Raw genomic sequence first — 20,775 nt, forward strand, 5'->3', positions numbered from 1 at the left:
GAGTCAGGTCCTCTGTGTGTGCGTGTGTGCCTGTGTTGATGAGGTTACAAGAGACCATGAAGTAGTCTTTACAGCTACCTCATGTTTTTGTTTTGCTTTGGGAACAGGGCTCTCTATGTGGTCCAGGCTGTCCTCCGGCTCACTATGTAGACCAAGTTGGTCTTGAACTCAGTGATCCACGTGCCTCTGCCTCGTTAGTGCTGGGATTAGCAGGCTTGTATCACCGCACCTGGCTAGTTAGTGTTTAATATTAAAAACGAGAGACAAGAAGGGCAGTGAAACAAAGCAAATGGCCGAGTACCCATCAGCCACTGCTTCAGACTACAGCTCTAATAACTTATTGTTGCTCCAGTGACCAGACCCGTAACCGAAGAAATCTGGTAACAGAGGACACAAAGCGTCCTATTTTCCAGGAACACTTGATCCTTCTTGCAGCTCAGGGGGACACCTTAGCAGAAAAACAGTTGTGTGGAATGGCTTTTCTCGTTATAAACAGCAGCAAGCCCTACCTTTGGGAGGCCCCTGTGTGTACAAAGTCCCTCATCCCTCGGGGAACCTCTCTGCTCTGTTATTGTCGGTAGCATACGCGTCACAGCACATACCACTTTGGAGGTTGGCATTTGAGTCTCAGTGAGCCCTGACAGAAACCCTGTGAGAACTCGCTACGACTATGGATTTCGTTTTCCTCGTCAGTATTCACGGAAAGGCAATGATGCGCTTTGTTCCTCAACATTAATCACATCTCTGTCGGCATCTGAAAAGTTGACGTCATAAAAAAGAAAACCAGAAGTACGAGGCAGGACACACCGTGATGATCTGTGCGCTCAGCCTCTGACCCCCCAGCCTCGAGTCCCCGATCCCCAGTTTCCAGCTTCCAGGCCCTAGCATCCAGCCTCTAGCTCCTGATGTCTCTCCTCCCTTCGCTCTACTACAAATCTCCAAGTCCTGATTTCTGTTGTCTTTCTCTGCCCAGCTTGCAGTTGAGTTAGAATTAACCATGCACTGCTGGCATTTCAAAGCGCGAGTATGTATACATTTGGCAGGCAGGCACCCTCAATCTGAGTTTGCCCAACTGTTAAGGCAAGGTCAGGTTCTCTGGCCATCTTGGTGTGCGCTGCTTGTTTGCGTACACAGTGGAAAGAAAGCACACACATTTGCTGTGTTGAAAGAGCTTGCTGCTCTCCTGAGGTAGGCGAGGTACGTTTCATTAGCAGGGACTGAAAGGATCTTCTCCGACACCAGACACGCTGAGCACACTGTGTGAAGACAGGATGTCACATGGCAAAAGAATCCAGTACAAATAATTATTTAAGGAACATTGTCTTACGCAAGCTCATTCAGAGGGGAACAAAACTACATTGAAGAGAGAAATCGCCCCAACTGAGGACTGCAGCGAAGGCAGAGGAAGTATCTGCAGGTATGGCTTTAAAACTGGACATTTCTCTCAACCACGTGTCCCCTCTTCTACAACGAGGGCTTAACTTTTCCCGTATGGAAAGATTAATTTTTTAAAATCTATCTGATTTTACATTGTAGATACAGTTAGTCACCCCCTACAGTCAGTCAACTTGAGAGTGGAGGCCGAATGGAAGATGAGCAGCTTGTAGTCAGTAAGAAGTATTTTTCAAGAAAAAGAAACTAAAGAGCAATACAGGAACTGGATATGAGGCTCTGTGTGTGTGTGTGTGTGTGTGTGTGTGTGTGTGTGTGTGAACAGCTTTTTCAGTATTTAGTAGGGCATGTACATTTATAAGGGACCAAGATAATATATTAACAAATTTTTAGTGTTTTTTTTCAGAAATAGAAATTGTAAGGAGGATCAATATATATATATATACATATGTGTGTGTGTGTATACGTACATATATATGTGTGTGTGTGAATATATATGTATATATACACATATATGTGTGTGTGTGTGTGTGTGTGTGTGTATAGAAAGAGAGAGGATTCAAAACTGAAAAGAAAGGAAATGAGTTGGAAGAGAAAATAAAGATGGAAAATTGGAGTAGGGAGGGGGTTATATATTTGCACTGTAAGCTCTAAAATCATTGACATTCTTCTCTTTGTAGGATGACCTCATTACATCAAGTGGTATATTTTATCTTTGTTGTCTCAGTTTCTGGTGGTAAGTGTTGCTTTATTTTTTCCCCAACATATTACTTTTATTAATTGTTTGGGAATTTCATGCAGTTCACCCTGATCACACTTACTTCCCCTCCCTCACAGGTCCACCCTCACACCTTTGCATCACCACCCCACAAAAAGCCTCAACAAGTTTAATTTGTGTTGCCAATGTACTCATTGGAGCACGGTCAAATTCGCAGTGGCCGGTCTTTTAAAGAACACTGAGTCCTCCCCCACCCTCTGGCAGAAGCCATCAGCTGTGAAGAGCTATACTTGAGCATCTTAATCACAGTTTTTAAGGACTCTCTTCAATATTTAAATATGGCCTAGAAATAGCTCATTTTCTGACCTGTAGAGTGGGAAACAACATAAGTCTATGAAGAGAAATTGCATGCCAATCCCCATATATTGTGGGTTAATTCCATACTGCTAACTCCAGGGAAGGAAGCAAAATCATTTACTGTCCCGTCATGACTTCCACGTAAGGGGTCCAAAGAAAGAAAGAGATATAAACACAGGATTACAAAGAGACTAAGCCTATATCATCTGCGTGATGGTTATGTCTATGTATAGACCTGCATCTCTATCTACCTATATAACACACTGCAGTGGTGCCTAAGACAATAGCAGAAAGCTGAAGGCTTGAATCACCTCTCTGATTAGTTTTCTATAAGGCATTCAGTCCAGCAACACACACACACACACACACACACACACACACACACACACACACACCAATTCTGGGCTGAAAATGTTTTCAAAATATTAATGTACAGCTTACCCAGTTGGTTAATTTAGCTATTGAATTTGTTTATTAATTACTTAATGTTCAGTAAACATAATTAGCACAGTTGTAACTTAATTAACATTGGTTATAACAACTTAATATATTTTCACCCCATGCTTATTTTTTTTTATTTAAAATGAAAATTTAAAGACTCTTTTAAAAGTAGTTTATGTTACATTGGCTCTCTGAGACTGTCACTGGCCTTTAACCAAAGTAAATTTTTTTTGGTATTGCACATATGAAAATGGCAAATATAGGTAGGGATTTAATGCAATAAACACTGCAAAATCAAACTATTAAGTTTATAATTTAGTTTTTATTTGTGATAAGATTGCTACTCACGTTATTCCTTCATTGTCATTATTTGAAATTCCATTGTTATTTCCTTGGTAAATTGTCAGTACTGTCTTGACATATTTGCTAGTTTTTGTCTTTTGTTTCGTTTCGTTTTGTTTTTTGAGACAGGGTTTCTCTGTGAAGGCCTGGTTGTCCTGGAACTCACTCTGTAGTCCAGCGCTGGTCTCCAATTCAGAGATCCACCTGCCTCTGCCTCTGAAGTGCTGGGATTAAAGGCGTGCGCCACCACCGCCCTGCCTATCTTGACGTCGTAAACACTTAACCAATTGTGTTGATATACACACACATGTTATTTATATACATAGAAAACAGCAATAAATGGTGACCTCTAAATATGTCTTTGCCTAGTCCCGTGTGACTCGGTCCTGGAAACCTTACCAGGATGACTAGGGAATGAAAAAAGGATAGACACACAGACACACTCACAACCCAGCTGAGACCGGGTAGGCTGCGTTCACTCTTCTTGATGACCTCCTACCAAGACTAACTCACACACCCCTTGTGTTGTGTGTAATGAAGGTGTGCCGAGGTTCAGGGTGGTGCTGCTGTAGCGATGATCTTCAGTACGTTGACTTAGAGTCCTTCACGTATATTCTCAGGAGTCGGGCAGTTCTACTTTCAGTTTTCTGTGAAATCTCATTATAGATTTCTGGTTTTCCTATGGCCTCACCACAACCATGCAAGGGAGAATGGCTAGGTGTCTGCCAATAGACGAATGTGGGAGGGGGTTCTATTTTTTTTTACTGAGAAAGTTTGTTTATTAAGTTTTTATTAATTCTCTGAGAATCCCATACATTGAATTTCGCTCATATTCACCCTCCACCTCCCCAAACTCTTCCCATATCCACCTTCCATTTCATACCCACTGAACTTTGTGTCCTCAATCTTGATTTGGCTACAATGAAGACTGAAATCATGCCATTTGTATGACAATGGCTCCAACTGGCGATCATCATATTAAGTGAAATAAATCCGGTTGAGAAAGATGAACGTCACGTTTCCTCAAATTTGTGGATTCTAGGATTTACATAAGCACATGAAGTTGTGCATATATGTCATGAGAACTGAAGTGAGACTCTCTGCACCTTGGAGTCTAGGGGAATGAAGGAGAATAGGAGAGAAATGGGAAGGTATGCAGAATGAAGAGTCAAAACACACAATACACTCGATGCAAATGTCTGTGAGATCCACCACTAAGTACAATGGATTTATTCCAATCAATGCTTTGAGAGAATATCTACTCTCACTTCCCTTAAGCATTGTATGAGAGATCCTACTCGCCACACTAGGAAGGTAAAAGGAACTGAAAGACAAGGGGAAAGATAGAGGTTAATGGATTGTTCTTGTAAAATGTGATTAAACACATAGAAAAATTCAAAGTAACGAACACACTGATTATTTTAGGTAGATCAGCAAGGAGTCTAAATATAAAGTCAACGAACCTTCAACAGTGGTGGTACATGCTTGCAATCTCAGGGCTAGGGAGATAGCGGGCACATTTGAGGCCCTTCCATGCGAACTCTTTGATATATAAACAGTAGCCAATATTCACCAGTACTGGGAACTATACTAAAATTATGGAAATCAACATTACAAACTAAATGATTTGAATAGTCGCTATTTCCTAAGTAAAACTGCATGTTTATTAATTCTTTAAAAGTTAATCCAAACCTGCTGTGCTTCTTGATCATAACATTTTAAGGTGTCATGCTGGCTTTGTATGAAGACATTGAATTTCTAGACTTAGCAGACATAGTGTGAGGTAAAAACAGGCTGCTGGTGAGCTGGAAGTTGCCACAGTGTGCTTTGGTAGGAGACAACACAGAACTTGGAAGAAGTCAAATCCACAGCTGTCTCCTGGGATACTTGTCAAGATGGAGAGAGTCATGCTCCCTGCCAAACCTCTGTTGAATTTTGGATTCATCGATTCCTTCAGCAGCTACAGGAGTGCTGTGGAGTCTGCTCTTGGAATGGTGTTTCTAAATACACGGATTGAAAATAGATAGGCTTATGGAGGAATTAGTTACATCAGCTAAAATGGAAAATGTTCAATAAAGAATTAGGTGTGGTTCTGAGTAGCGTGTTATGTGAAAAGATTTAGTGTTGAACCAGAGAGATGGCTCAGTGGTTAAGAGCACTGCCTGCTCTTCCAAAGGTACTGAGTTCAATTCCCAGCAACGACCTGGTGGCTCACTACCATCTGTAATGAGATCTGATGCTCTCTTGAGGAGGAGACCTGGTCAGTCATCCTCATCAACTTAAATGACGAAACCCAATATTTACAGGTTCAACAGAACCGCCATATACACCCCCACCCCCAAGGCATGTTTCAGCATTGCCAGGGCATACGTTTCATTTCTTAATTTTCTAAAACTGAATAGAAATGACCAACAAGCTGGCAAAGAGTCATAAGGATTCTGTTTGTTGTCGCTGTGGCTGATACATCACACTGCCGATAGCAGCCTAGATAAATACTGATATTAATAACACAATTATGTACCGCATTTCCGTAGGGATCAGTGAAAAACAAGGTGAGGTTTTGTGATTTAGTTGACTGGCTAAGTCCTATGAACCTCATGTGACAGTTTTGACTGCTATGCACCTACAATCCCCTCAAGACATTTACTGACTGTGGTTACAACAGTTCATATTTGAGTTAGAATATATTCTTCCTGAAGTATTTCCACAAGTGTTCAATATTTATTTTTAATGTTATAAAGAAAAATGGACTAGAAGTCTCTCTCCATGAGACTATATGGCTGCATGAAGAACTGTAACTTTTTTTGTTTGTTTGTTTTGGATTTTCGAGACAGGGTTTCTCTGTAGCTTTGGAGCCTGTCTTGGAACTAGCTCTTATAGACCAGGCTGGCCTTGAACTCACAGAGATCCACCTGTCTTTGCCTCCTGAGTGCTGGGATTAAAGGCATATGCCACCACCGCCCAGAAGACCTGTAACTTTTTGTACACTCACTAGGGAACAGTCCCAAAGGACACAGAGGCTATGGGTTATTATGTATCTCTTTCTAGCAACAGAAGACTTTTAAATTTTTATGTACTTTGGCTTTTATCTGGAGGTTTTAACTCAGTATGACTCAATGGCTTTTCCTGGGCTCTGTACTTCTCTCTGGTAAATGAGTCCATTTTTAAAGCTAACATGACATCGTAGAACAGGCCATCCGTCTTAGCTTTTAGTATGTTGCAGTGTTAAAGCAATGAGGGAGGGCTTTCCTGAGGATCATGCTTTGCGAACCAACAGCTGAGAAATCATTACATTGCTCCCTCAGCCTTTCCAAGACAATTGCTCACAACAGTGGGGCCACCAAGGCCAATATGTTGTTTGAGGTTTTATTTCCATCTGGGGATGTTCACTACAGAAGCTAACCGAAGAGCGTTAATTGATCTGATGTCCGAGTTCAGGCATAGTTTATGGGAAACAGGCGGGTCAGCGTTGACTTTATTGAATTATCTAACGGTAAGTGCCTACCAAAATCCACAATAATGTGTGCCGTGTGTGTCTTATGTGTTCATTGCAGGCTGTGTCCCTAAGCTCTTCAAAGACACTTGCTTTCAAGGAGGTGACATTGGTACTGTTTTCACCCCGAGTGCCAAGTACTGCCAACTGGTCTGCACCCACCACCCACGGTGCCTGCTCTTCACGTTCATGGCTGAGTCATCTTCCGATGATCCTACCAAATGGTAACTCCTTATGTTTCTCTGAAGAGCAATTAATTTCAGAGGCCAGTTACTTACCACTGCCGATTACCTCCACACAAATTCCCTCCTGTCAGTTTGTGAAATGTGACATCACCAGCTGGAAAATGAGTTCTCCTTCCACTGAATTATTGAATATTAAAAGAAGGATGGAGTCTAGGTACCTTTGTGAAAAACTGTAATGCCTCTTGAGATCTCAATGTTAAAATCGTATTTTCTCTCTTCTTCTGTGTTTTGTCTTATATTTTGTCTTTTTGCTGCTATTGGTTAATGGTAGTGGCTATTATCTAGAACTTTCTTCTAACCATTCAATTAGAAAAAAGTTTATAAGAATACCATTAAGAAATATTATAATAATCTCCTGCACCCTCTAATATCTTATTATGTTTGCGTTACCAACCTGTAAGTATTCACAGCTAAATACTGAAAATGATTTTAAACTCATATAGCCTCGCACCTCTAAATACTTCAACAAACATTTCACAACAGAGGAAGTATAAGAAACTTAACAATATTACCGTACACCACTACACACTTCAAATATTATCTATAGCAGCTAAATTCTCATTATATTTCACAGGTTTCTTATGACTGTTTTGGCTCCCTATTCATTTTTTAAAAATCTTGGGCATTCCATCCATTTCTGTCTTTGTGCTAAGCTTGAAATTTAATATATAACCTCTTATGAAAACAACTAAGTTGACATTATTTTTGTTTGTTCTTGCTGGATTCACAGATTTCCACATAGTGCCATAAATATGAATTAATTTTTTTGAAATCTAGAACAGAGATTGGCAAGCCTCTTATTATGAACAAAGCCAGGCATAAAACTTTAGGTTCTGATGGACCAGTTGCAAATAGAAGAACATTCTATATTTCTAACACCATTTAAAAATGTAATCATGTAGGAACTAGAGGGGCAGCTCAGTGGTTAAGATCACTGGCTGCTGTTCTAGTCAGTATCTACTTCCAGAGGTTTGCAATCATTTGTAACTCCAGCTCCAAATGATCCACTGCCCTCTTCTGGCTTCCTTATGCATGTCACACACACACACACACACACACACACACACACACACACGCTGAGAGAGAGAGAGAGAGAGAGAGAGAGAGAGAGAGAGAGAGAGAGAGAGAGAGAGGAGTCTTTATAATATATAGCCCTGTAAAACAGAAAACCATTCTAGCTCATTGACCATATAACACTGGTAGATTTTTAACAACAGTTTAGCAATAGTTCAGAGTTCACCTGCTCCTGTTCGTGTCCTGTTGGAGAGGAGGGTCCTATGTGTTCTTTTAAATGTAGGTATGTTGAAATTAAAGCAAAGTCAGAGTCTTGTTAAGTAAACATTTGCTTTGGCCCGAGACCCAGTGGTCTGTTTCCTTCTCTTTCACACAAGGATCCACTCTTCCAAAACATGAATTCCCACTGAGGAGTGTTATCTTTTCCCAAAACACAGGTTTGCTTGCATCCTGAAGGACAGCGTCGCAGAAACACTGCCAACGGTAAACACGACAGGAGCAGTTTCTGGATATTCGTTCAAGCAGTGCCCTCAGCAATTAAGTGGTACGATGTCTTAGCAAATGTCAAAAATACTAGCCATTATAGTTGATACATGGAATTGCTTCTGATATATTTTTGTGGCATAGAATAAAACACTACCATCCAGAATTAAGCTCGCTCACTAAGGAACGACCTTCTTACGTAGAGTAGAGCATGTGAGTATCTGTATTCCCGCCCCCCCGCCCCCGCCCACATACACACATTCTCAGTCACGGGAGCATTTCTCAATTCATAAAGTCGTGTCAGCGCACAGATCTTAGTTCTTATTTACTTCTTCCTCCCAGCCTGAAATTGTACACAAAAGCCCTTATTATAGATACTAATTCAAATCAAAAGGAAAAGAAATCCCAAAGACTGAAGTGGGCACATGTGTTAATAGTGAAACGCATATTTTTCGATAAATTAACGAGTGAATCAATTAGTTGGTACAGTTGAGGCACTAGGTCAGAAAGACAAAATGCAGATTTCCAAGCTTAAAGTTGTTCCTGTATAAGAAGGACATCGGCTTCCTCAAAACAGCTCCAAGAGGAAGTAGGAATTACCGCAGACTGAAACAAACCAAGGGACTTGGCTAGGAAAGTGGGCGAGAAAGGAAAGGTCTGAGTTTAGGGGGCCAGCTGCAGAGGCAGCACTGCTGTCGCTGACCCCCCTCCCCCCCCGGAGTTCTGTCGCTGCTGCTCACGTTCCTGCCTTCATTTCCAGCTTGCAGCAAAGATGTGTATGTGGACCTAGACATGAAGGGCATGAACTACAACAGCTCTGTCGTGAAGAACGCTCAGGAGTGCCAAGAGAGGTGCACCAATGATGTCCATTGTCACTTTTTTACATACGCAACAGGGCGTTTTCCCAGTGTGGCGCATCGGTGAGTGGACCCGTGTCCGAGCTCCGGGACAGAGGAGTGCCAGGAGCAAGAAAAACACCCGCTCCTTAGTTATTTTCATCAGATTGAAGCCTAAATTTTCATAGCCCCGTCTCCCAGAAACATCTGCATAATAGAAATCACTGATTTGTCATGAAAAGCTCATCGAATGTCTAATGAGCACGCATTTAATTCATAATCAAGATTTTGTGTTTCAGGGACTGGAAGATGACTCAATGTGTAAATGCTCTATCTGTGCAAGGATGACGACCCGGGATTGGATCCCAGAGTCCATATAAAAGCCAGATGCGATTGTGCTTGCTTTTAACCCCAGTGCTTGGGGCCTGGGCATAGAGTGAGGGGGCAGAGATAAGAGAATTATTGGGGCTCTCTGGCCAGTGCAAGGTTTAATGAATTCTGTCTCTCATTAAAGTCCTCCTCTAGACTCCCATTCACGCTTGCATACCCACATCACACACACACACACACACACACGCACACACACCATACACAATACATAGAGTGCAGGCTCACAGACTCTGTGTTTCAACAACACTGCTGTAAAGCATACATATGCTTACCCTATATTCCAACTAATTTCAAAAACACTACATTTTTACATTTGTAGTTTAGAGAGAGCAGTGGATTGATTGGCAGCGTTCTTCCTAGTCTAACAAACGTCGTAGCAGCCCTGACCTAAAGAACTGGAAATAAAATCAATTTATCCATCTAGCTAGCTATACAGTTCGGTTCCTTCCCTATGATGAAGCAATTGAAGCCCACGGACAGTTTTTTGTTTTTTGTTTTTGTTTTTGTTTTTACTGTTTCTTGTGGGGTTTTGAAATCTTCCAGGAAGAAATCTATTGCGTAATAATATAAAAGTGATCTGTTCACTAATGATTAATCTGCATTTTTAGCTTTAAATTTTTATTAGAAAATTATGATTTGTTCTTTTAAGATTTTGTGTGTGTGTATGTGTGTGTGCATGTGTGTGTGTGTAGGTATTGTGTATATAGATGCATGTGTGTGTGTGTGTGTGTGTGTGTGTGTGTAGGTACTATGTGTATAGATGCGCATGTGTGTGGGTAACTACAGAGGTCAGAAGAGCCATCCTCCAACTCCCAAGGTTTATTTTTAAATTTAGGACTCTCTGTCATAATCCAGATTTACACAATTAACTTTACTATTTTATAGTTGGGTTTTTAACACTTTCTGTTTATATTCTCCCTTCCACAGTTTTGGAAAAAGAAATGAAAGGAAGCAAAGCACTAAAGATGTATTCAAAAATCAGTAATAAAACATGGAAAATAGCCTTCTATGGTTCTCTGTACTTCCCCTCAGAGGACAGTTTTTATGTTTTAGACTTAATAGAATGTGAACTGCAGGTCAGGAAAATGTTCGTAGGGCTTCTAAGAAAGCTCACTTAGAGGGCTAAGGTTGCAAAGGTCTAGAGAAATGACCCATTTTCACACCCCACCCCTCGCACCCCATCAGGCCTCTCAGGTCCATCACGGAAGAGATAACATTGTTCCCAAGTCCACAGGGCCACCCTGTGGTTAGAGGAGCTGCCAGAACTCAACTAGCTCTGCAGGTGAACACTCCTCGGAGCAATGCCTTTGCTATTACAGCCATTTCCTCCCTGCAGATGGTAATTTCTTATCCTCTTGTGTTTTTATAGACTCGAAAAGAGTAATATTTTCCGTTTTTTTTTTTTTTTTTTTTTTTGTTCTATTTAGCAAAACTTGTCTTTTGAAGTACACCCAAACGGGGACACCAACCAGAATAACAAAGCTCAATAACGTGGTATCGGGATTTTCACTGAAGTCCTGTGGCCTGTCTAACGCGGGTAACTATTGTTTTCTCTATGAGGTATTTGCACATTAAGCCTGCAGAATGTTGAGGATGGGTGCAATAGGTCAAACTCTGAAAACAGTTGATGCTCGCTGATGAAGCAGACCCATTCACCTTTCACTGTCTTCATGTGATGTGGTTCATTATGTCCTGGGAAGAATTTCTTCTTAAATTTCCACTAATAATCTGCTTATTTTTAATAAATGAAAAGGTAAAGATCTTTGGATGAACTTTCTCTTTTTAAAAAAAAAATGAACAACCGCTCTCTGGAGTGTCTATGACGTTGCCCATGCCCTGACATCCTAACACAGCTTCTTCTGTCGTACAGCTTGTATTAGGGACATTTTCCCGAACACGGTGCTTGCGGACCTCAATGTTGGCAGCGTGCTGGCCCCAGATGCCTTCGTCTGTCGACGCATTTGTACACACCACCCCACTTGTTTGTTTTTTACATTCTTTTCCCAAGAGTGGCCGAGAGAATCTCAAAGGTAAGAAGTCGCCATTAAGGGTGACTTTTGTTCCCTTTTAAACAGGGCAATAAAAATGTGCTACACAAACAAGATAGGAGGCATCCAAGCAGCAGGCGCTTTGAGACAGGCTGAACCTGTTGGAAGCGACAACACGGGGGGGGGGGGGGGGGGGGGGGGGGGGGAACGACTCCAAGAACGCTCACAATAGGGCAAATTCCAAGATGCTTTGATAAATTCTCAGTGACATACAGTTTATGGAATGTGACTCACTGTTTCAAGAGAGTTGGTAGGGACATGATTGCTATTAAATGCTATGAGCTGACTTTACTCTTCACACATGTTACAACAGTGATCTTTCTCTTGAATATGTTTTTGCACGATTTCTCAGGATTTTTTTTTTTACACCCCCTTTTGCCTCATAGACATCTTTGCCTCCTTAAAACATCTGAAAGTGGATTACCAAGCTCACGCATCCCAAAGAACAATGCGCTTTCTGGCTTCAGTCTCCAGCATTGCAAGCATAGCACGCCAGGTAAACAGTGAGCTTCCTTCTCCCGGGTCCCGAGGAGATGAATGGATGCGAAGGCCGCTTGTTTCAAACCTGCCTTGTGCTTTGTTGTCTAGTATTCTGCCATCCGTCCTTCTACAACGACACTGATTTCTTGGGAGAAGAATTAGATATTGTTGAAGTGAAGGGCCACGAAACCTGCCAGAAAACGTGCACCAATGCTGTCCGCTGCCAGTTTTTTACCTATTCCCCATCTCGAGGATCTCGCAATGAAGGGAAGTAAGGCAAGAGTCAGGTGAGTGTGTTTGGGGCACCTCTTTGTAGGCCGTGTTATGCTTATACCGTATGTTTTCAACCATAGGGGCAGATGCTCCCTAAAACTGTCTTCAAACGGATCTCCAACTAGAATACTTCATGGGAGGGGAGGCATCTCTGGATACACTTTGAGGCTGTGTAAAATGGATAATGGTGAGTATTTAAAAACAGTACAACTGAAGGGAAATATGAATGTGTCGACACAGAGCTAGCAAACAACCACGATAGAGGGGTGGAAACAGTGGCCCAAGCCTCTATTCCCAGCATTCAGGAGGCTGAGGGAGGGGAATCAGGAGTCTGAGGCCAGGTTAGATTAAATAAGAAGATCCCGTATCAAAAAGCACAACAAAACTAGACACAGAAGAGAGATCGTTTCTAAGCTAACAAATTTAGAAAGTTTCCTTTATTCTAGCTTCTTTTGCCCAATCTTCCTATGTTTTAAGCCTATTAATCAATTCTTCATTAAATCTTACATGAATTGATGAATTGAATATATGTTATATCTATATCTATATAGGTACATCTATATAGATATAAATATATTTTTAGTCATTTCAAGAAGAATTTCCTGAAGAGACAATCCCAAAGGGTTAATTTTTACTTTCAAAACCAACAGAATTTTGCTTTGTTTTAATTCTCATTAATTAAGCTATCAACCAGTGCATTAATTAAATCATTCATTTTCTTCCCACTTGATCTTTCAGTGAAGCATAAATAAAGATTATATGTATTGCATAATGCCCAGTGTTATGATGTCCTGTAAATTGTGATGTAACTGGTTTCATGAACAAAACGCAATGCTGCTCGTTCCTTGTGACAGTTTTAGAAGTACAAACTCTTTTGTGTCACATCATTGGCTGTGCTAGAAGGTGACTCGATGTTCAACTTCTGATTTATAGCACACTCAGATGTTCTAACATCCTAACTAGAAAACACGCCTTCCTAGAATTCAGAGGCTTCATGGCAATCTCTAGGTGACCCAAGACTCTTAAGAAAGTGAATTAAGTTGTAGTTCATATATCCTCTATTTTCCTCATGATAAATTTACCAAATAAGAAGGAACATTTAAACCAAGTATTGTCTTAATTCTACTTCTTAGAGGTAGATAGGATGATTACAAAAAAAATTTACAAAAATGTTAAGTGATGTGAGCATGCTTTAAAAACCGAGTTCCAGATTTGACACCTTGATAAATTGAAGGTTCTGTTTTTCACCTCTTTCTGCCTTCATTATGTTCTTCTCTGTTGAATTTATAGACTCTGGCCTGTGGAAGTGACAGACTATATCAGTTGCAGATTGATAGCTGGGGGAGAAAATATGGAGAAAAATAAAGTCTGACTTGTGAGGTGTAAATTAGAGAAGCAGGTAGCACTGTGCAATATTTTCTACATAACACCCTCATGTAGAGGGCACATCTCACTGAGGTGTTTGTCATCTTTACACTGTGGTTGGTCTCCAAAGTAATTTGACTTTCTAAAGACACCTAGCAACGCTACTAAAAGAAGCATTTCCTAATCCCAAATGCAATGTTGAGCAATGTATACGTTCATCATCCTGTTTAAACTAATGGAACAGACATTCAGATGTAACTTTTACTGAAGGGTTTCATTGAGTTACTGGTAGTGTGTCCTACTTACTACTCACTCACTAACCTGAAGGCTGCTTTCCTGCTTATGGGATGGAACGCTCCCTAGAGATTTCTCAAGTCACAGAAGGACCCACAACAATGACGTCATAGGTGACTACTCACCGTGCTTTTTCTGTTGTAGTGTGCACAACCAAAATCAAGTCCAGGATTGTTGGAGGAAGTGCGTCTGTTCACGGTGAGTGGCCATGGCAGGTGGCCCTGCACATCACCTCGCCCACCCAGGGACACCTGTGTGGAGGCTCCATCATCGGAAAGCAGTGGATACTCACAGCCGCTCACTGCTTCTCTGGGTTAGTACTGCTGCTGTCCTCCTTGGGTCGCCATCATTGGATGCGGGTGAAATCTGGGACTACCATAGTAGTAAATAAATACTTTGAAAATATAGATGATCCTGCTCACCAAACAAATTCTCTCTCTGTGGGGAGGGCTGACTGCATGGAAGAGTCAACCACTCCTCATCTGGCAGCCTTAGAGCAGGTGCTGGAACAGACCATTAATGCAAACGATTCCCAAATCCTTTCCTGGCCCTGCTGCATAGGGCCAGATGGAAGCTCCCAAGTTCCTGCTCTTTGAGTCATGTTTCCCTTCTTTTCTCTTTCTCTGCCTCAAAACACGCAGAGTTCCGTCCACACCATCAAGCTGGAGCCCCTACTTACTTTCATTATTTTCGGTATCGTCCAAATGTGAATGTTCCAGCCCCCCCCCCCCCCACCCCGGGGAGTGTGCATTCCAAAGAAGTCTGGTTGAGCAAAACTCCTCTCGGCTGCTTTCAGTGTTCTCTCAGTTGTTTAGCAGATTTATTTGGTTTTGTTCAATTTTTTTTTTTGCATGATGCACACAGGTGCTCATAACTTAATGCTACACTTGCGTCAACACTCCCTTTAGGAGCTCATATGAGGAAACACAGGAAGTCCGTGTTGGGTTTTTTTTTTTTTTTTCTGTCAGTGACAAAGTTGAGACTAAAACCCAGCTCTTCCTGAGCTTGTGGATATGCTGGCGGATGGAAAGACCATTTGTTTAATGTGTTCAATATAAAGGAAGCACTATCCAGTGCTTTCTTTGTAGGGGAAATACTTGACTAAGTTTACTTTAGAATAAAATCACCTTTTGTCCACCTAAAGGTGGAAGCCATCGCAGAGCACAGATACCCATGAAGCACCAATGTTTGGGAATTGCCTGCCGAGAGATCTTTTGCTTTTCCCTCTGCTGTTTGTTCCTTAGGACAGAGGCATCTAAACACCTGCGTGTCTATGGTGACATTGTGCACCAATCAGAAATAAATGAAGATACAACTTTCTTCAGGGTTCAAGAAATAATCATTCATCATCAATATAAGGCGGCAGAAAGTGGGTATGATATTGCCCTGCTGAAACTGGAATCATCCATGAATTACACAGGTATACAGAATTTCTGGTGGAAAGTGACCTACAAAGGTGGCCTAGATAAAGTGTTCAGTCCTGGAGTCTCATCAGCCAGGCCCATGCTACAGCAAGACCAAGAAAGGGCTGGAAAGATGACCTCACTCTGTTGAGACTGATGGTCTTGTCTTAGAATACTAGATCACACTCTGAGAGTGCAGGTAAAGAGACTTGTCTTTGAGCTTCTTCAGGGACACAGAATGACATCATTTTATAAAGAATAATGTGGATTAACATTCTGCTTTAGGGACAAACGACTTGACAACAGGATCAAGCAAATGCCACAGAATAGTAAACCTTATTAAATATTAAATGAAAGCTTGTATAAAGACGCATGTCTTATTCTTTCCTTGCCCCTTTCACTTGGGATGCTTTTAGTATTTTATTATTACTATTATTATTAATTTATGTGCATTAGTGTTTTGCCTGCATGTATGTCTGGGCAAGCATGTCAGATCCTCCAGAACTGGAGTTACAGACAGTCATGAGCTGCCATATAGATGCTGGGAATTGAACCCAGGTCCTTTGGAAGAGCAACCAGTGTTCTTAACCACGAAGCCATCTCTCCAGCCCCAACTTGGGATATTTTATATTCAACGCTGAACACAAGACATAAAAATGTATGAGAAAAAGATAACATAAATATCATAAATAGGAAAACACGCATAATGTCAAATGAAATCGCCATCTTTTCTGGGGAGAATGGCCGGTTTCGCCTCTGTGCTAGTCAGTTTTCACCACTGATTAAATACCTGGGGGAACTACCTTGTAGGGGAGAAAGGTAATCTGGGCTCTCATGACGTCAGAGGCTCCCACCTGGGGTTGGGGGCTGTGCCGGAGCCTTTGATGAGGCACGCGCCGAGAGGAGCAAACTCTTCATCTCATGGATGTTGGGAAGCAGAAAGAGAGAAAGGAAGTGGCCTAAGAGGGGCACACCCTCCCTGACCTATCGTCCATCTAGAGGGCCCACCGTCCACCCTCTCCAAGCAGTGTCACAGACCGGGGTGAAGTCTGTGAAACATGGACCTTTGGGGAGACACTTCAGACCCAAACTGTAGCGGCTTCTGATAGCTAACGTATGATTTCCACGATTAGATTCTCAGCGGCCGATATGCCTACCTTCCAAAGGCGATGAGAACGTACTGTACACAGAGTGCTGGGTGACTGGATGGGGGTACGCCAGATCAAGAGGTAACAAAGGATTCCTCTATCTCTGCTCTATCCAGAAGTCCAGGAACAGAGAGCTTAACCATAGCCCTTGCTTTCTCTCTAGTCACATGGACAAAATGTGATTAAAGAACATTAAGCAATTACAAGAAGAGTAATAAAAAGACTAATATATCTGATTAAAAATATTAAGTATGATTACCCTCTCTAAAGACTATTTTAACTGAAGACTTTTCGTATGGGACCTAACACTCTACATAAAAAAATTCTAGTTTGGTTTCTAATTATTTTGCTTGAAAAGAAATTCTACTTAGTGTCATAACTAATTTTAAAATTAATAAAATTAATAAAATTATATATACAATATTGGACATAATGTCTTCTTTATACTCTATAATTATAAAATTAATTAAGCTTAGTAATTTTTATGTAAAATTTTGATTTTTGAGTATAATTGTGTATACACATATAATATTATTCTACCAAAATGACCTTTTTCAGGCGAAGTACAAAATACTCTCCAGAAAGTCAAGATACCATTGGTGTCAAATGAAGAATGTCAGGCAAGATACAGGAATCATAAAATAACCAACAAGATGATCTGTGCAGGCTACAAAGAAGGGGGGAAGGATGCGTGCAAGGTAAAGTGTTCCAAGCAATCAGCTCCATCAGATGGGGGTGAGTGCTTACAGCATTTTAAAAAACAGTTCTGCCCCCAGCACTGCCCTAGATTGCTTTCAGCTGCTGTGAGGAAATGCTGGCCAAACCCAATTCAGGGAAGGAAAGGGTTTATTTAGCTCAAGGGCTACAGTCCACCTTAGAGGGAAGCACCTGAGTTAGGAACTGCATCAGAGGCTGTGGAGGAATGACAATTACTGGTTTAATTCTAAACTCTTTCTATTGTAAACATTTATTCATCAGTTAGCAATCAAGACATGCCCACAGGCCAATCTGATGGTGGCAGCTCTTCAGCTGGAGTTCCTTCTTCTCAGATGTGTGAGCTTGACAGCTCAGACTAACCATTGTCACCAGCAGGACACAGGGTGGGTTTTAGGGAGACTATACCTAAAATTGAAAAGCTGAAGGCAGGTAAGCAATTGCACGTTTAAATCCTTGCGACAGAGCCAGAACTTGAGGCAAAAAAAAAAAAGAAAAGAAAAGAAAAGAAAAGAAAGAAAGAAAGAAAGAAAGAAAGAAAGAAAGAAAGAAAGAAATTGCTGTGAACAATGCTTATTTAATACGCAGAAGTGTCTGAAGTGGTCGTGCATGTTTCCTCTTCTTGCCTTCCACAGGGAGATTCTGGAGGGCCCCTGTCCTGTAAGCACAATGGGGTCTGGCACTTGGTGGGCATCACGAGCTGGGGTGAAGGCTGTGGCCAGAGGGAAAGGCCAGGTGTCTACACCAATGTGGCCAAGTATGTGGACTGGATTTTAGAGAAAACTCAAACGGTGTGAAAGAGTTCAGTAGGTATCATTTGGTGGCCCTGGAAGAAGAGAGGACATGACCCCAGTGACGAGGACACTGGGATGCTGTATCCTCCACTGTAACAAACCGAAGGGGCTTGATGGATGTAAGAAAGTACAGAAAGAAAATTGATTTTTAGAACTCCTGATCTGCAAGAATCATAGACTGTTTTCCACATCCCTCCTCTACTCAGTGAGACAAATGCAGCTGGGAGGTATATTTTAAGATAAAAATAACAGCAGATGTACTAAGAAAGTATCGCGCAGAGGTGCTGTTTGCCTTTTAGTCTCTGCAACAAGTACCTGAAGCCGTTCAGGGGAGCTTCTCTTGTCCACCTTTCCAGAGGTTCCAGCCTGTGATCTGCTTGACTGGCTCCATTGCTTTAGCTTGAGGTGGGGCAACAGGAGCCTGGAAGAGTTGCTTGCTTCATGGTAGCCAGAAAGCAAAGGGAAACGGGGACAGGAAAGTACTGGGGACAAGACTGGTCCTTTAAGGAACCAGTACCAATCATCTACTTCTTCCGGTGGCATCCCTTTACCTTCCAGTGTAAAGTTCCCACTCCTTCCCAGATCACACCCCCGACTGGAGACAGTTCACATGCGAACCCTAGCAGCTACCAAGAGACCAGAGGGAAATGCCAAGAAACCATGTAAAGGTTGGTGACTGCAAAATCAAAACCAGAAGAAAGGCAGACAAGAGCACACAAGGACCACGTATAGGAACCTGTTCTTCTCTGCCTATATCGGATACGGAAGATGCCGAAATGAAGAGAGATGTGAAGGCAGGGGGCAAGACTGGTACAGAGACTCGGCAGAAATGAGACAGCACGTGACAACATGAACGGGTGGACGGAACATCCTCTGCTGTTCTAGGGGTGTCTAAGGAGTGACACTCACCCATACGGGCACTGGGTCTGGCTACTTAGGGAAGCTGACAGAGTTCAATGGTGGGTTTTAAGAAAAAAAAAAAAAAACAAAATCTTTGTTAGATTTTTAAGTGTGTATATGTCTCCATGTGTGTTCATGTATGTGCAGGTGTGGGGCAGGGCGGAGGCGGGGCAAAGATCAGCCTTTGCATTCTTCCTCATGAAGCATTCAGCCTGTTATTTTGAGGCAGAGTCTTACTGGAATTTGGAGCTTCCTAATTAGGCTAAAAAAGCTATCCAGTAAGTTCAGAGTCCTTTCTCTCTCTACCTCCCAAAGCTGGGATTGAGAACACGTGCTGTCATGCCCAGCTTCAATTTTTCCCTCTCCCTCTTTGTGTACACACAAGTGCATGCACAGACAACACACACACACACACACACACACACACACACCATAAAGTGTATGTAGAGGTTAACAGACAATCTTTGACAGTCTTCATGAACCAATTCTCTCCTTCCACCCTGTGAGATCCAGAGATGGGCATTCGGTGTTCAGACTCAGTGGCAAATATCTGTACCAATTTAGCCATGTATCAAGCCAGCTGGCCTGGTTTCCTGCAGATGCTGGGCATCAAAGCCCAGTCCTTATGTACGCCCAGCAAGCATTTTGACGGACTGAGCTCCCCAGTGGCCTTTTCGATGTTCTCTGTGTATTCCCTCAAATCAGTCTAGACAAGCACAATGGATGGTGTGAAAGCAGACTCCATAATTTCCATAGGGCTGTGTTTAGGAGGAGCAACTCCCCAAGAGCTGGCACCTTGACGATTCATCTTGATGTGCTTGTCTCGAAAAGCCTCTCTGCACAACCTATGCTCCCATTGTCAGTATTTTGGTAAAGAACAGATTGATGGAGATAAGGTAGACAAGCCAAAGCCTCCCTGAGATCTGCTAGAGAGTGCATCTCTACAGAGAGCTGAGTAATGAATGCGTTCAGCAGAAATGAATGTCGAAAACATACATAGGACAGTAAAAGATAATTTAGGAGCCAACATGGTTTGGGTATAGTCTTCAGCATCCTCAAACAGCTCCCTATATTCCTGACTTTCTCTAGGCATGGGGCAATAACGTAGTGTTTGAACTGAGATGACATCATTTTCAATAACTATACAAGCTGTGTAAAATGACAAACATCTATTGAACACAATTATGTGACAGTGTCTCCTGGAGCTTTGGGGATTTAGGCATTGTCAATAAATTATTTCTCATTTCATGAAGCTCATAGTCTATTTAGTATGAGTCAAAGAAAATGGTACAAAATGGACACTCCCAAACAGAAATAAGTAAGACGCAAAGGGCCCTAAGAGATGATAGAGGAAGAAGAGTCAGCATAAGCTAAGTGTGGGATGAAGAAGAAATGGTTCCGAGCAGGGCAAAGCAAAGACAACGAGGCCCAAAGATCAAAGTAGCGGATGTAAAATGCTTGTTAGAGTAAAACGGAACTGGGCTCGAACATTGTCCCGGCTTCGCAATCAGCAAGCAAATACTAGCTTCTTTGATTCCCCGTTTATTTTGTATTTCGCATAGAACAATGTTAGGATGCAGTTGTGAAGGAGAGGAGGTATTTCTGTCTTCTCCGGGAAGTAGTTAAGAAAAGTGTACATTTTAAT

At 41.8% G+C, this 20,775-nt stretch overlaps 1 protein-coding gene across 2 annotated transcripts; it reads left to right on the plus strand.

Annotated features, from left to right (window-relative positions):
- Positions 1–1,139: 1,139 nt before the first annotated feature.
- F11 (coagulation factor XI) lies at positions 1,140–20,382 on the plus strand. Of its 2 annotated transcripts, XM_038325189.1 has the most exons (16): positions 1,140–1,417; positions 2,073–2,128; positions 6,805–6,967; positions 8,440–8,546; positions 9,246–9,405; positions 11,139–11,248; positions 11,582–11,741; positions 12,146–12,255; positions 12,348–12,510; positions 12,593–12,699; positions 14,316–14,484; positions 15,416–15,591; positions 16,708–16,803; positions 17,281–17,420; positions 17,701–17,822; positions 18,072–20,382. In XM_038325189.1, the coding sequence occupies exons 2-16, from the start codon at positions 2,074–2,076 to the stop codon at positions 18,211–18,213; spliced, it is 1,980 nt and encodes a 659-aa protein (XP_038181117.1). In that variant the 5' UTR covers positions 1,140–1,417; position 2,073; the 3' UTR covers positions 18,214–20,382. The 2 variants fall into 2 exon arrangements, with proteins under 2 accessions (XP_038181117.1, XP_038181119.1); XM_038325191.1 differs by lacking the exon at positions 17,701–17,822 and having other exon boundaries at positions 1,145–1,417.
- The last annotated feature ends 393 nt before the right edge of the window (positions 20,383–20,775 follow it).

Source organism: Arvicola amphibius, chromosome 4, assembly GCF_903992535.2.
Source record: "Arvicola amphibius chromosome 4, mArvAmp1.2, whole genome shotgun sequence".
NCBI classification, from domain to species: Eukaryota; Metazoa; Chordata; class Mammalia; order Rodentia; family Cricetidae; genus Arvicola; species Arvicola amphibius.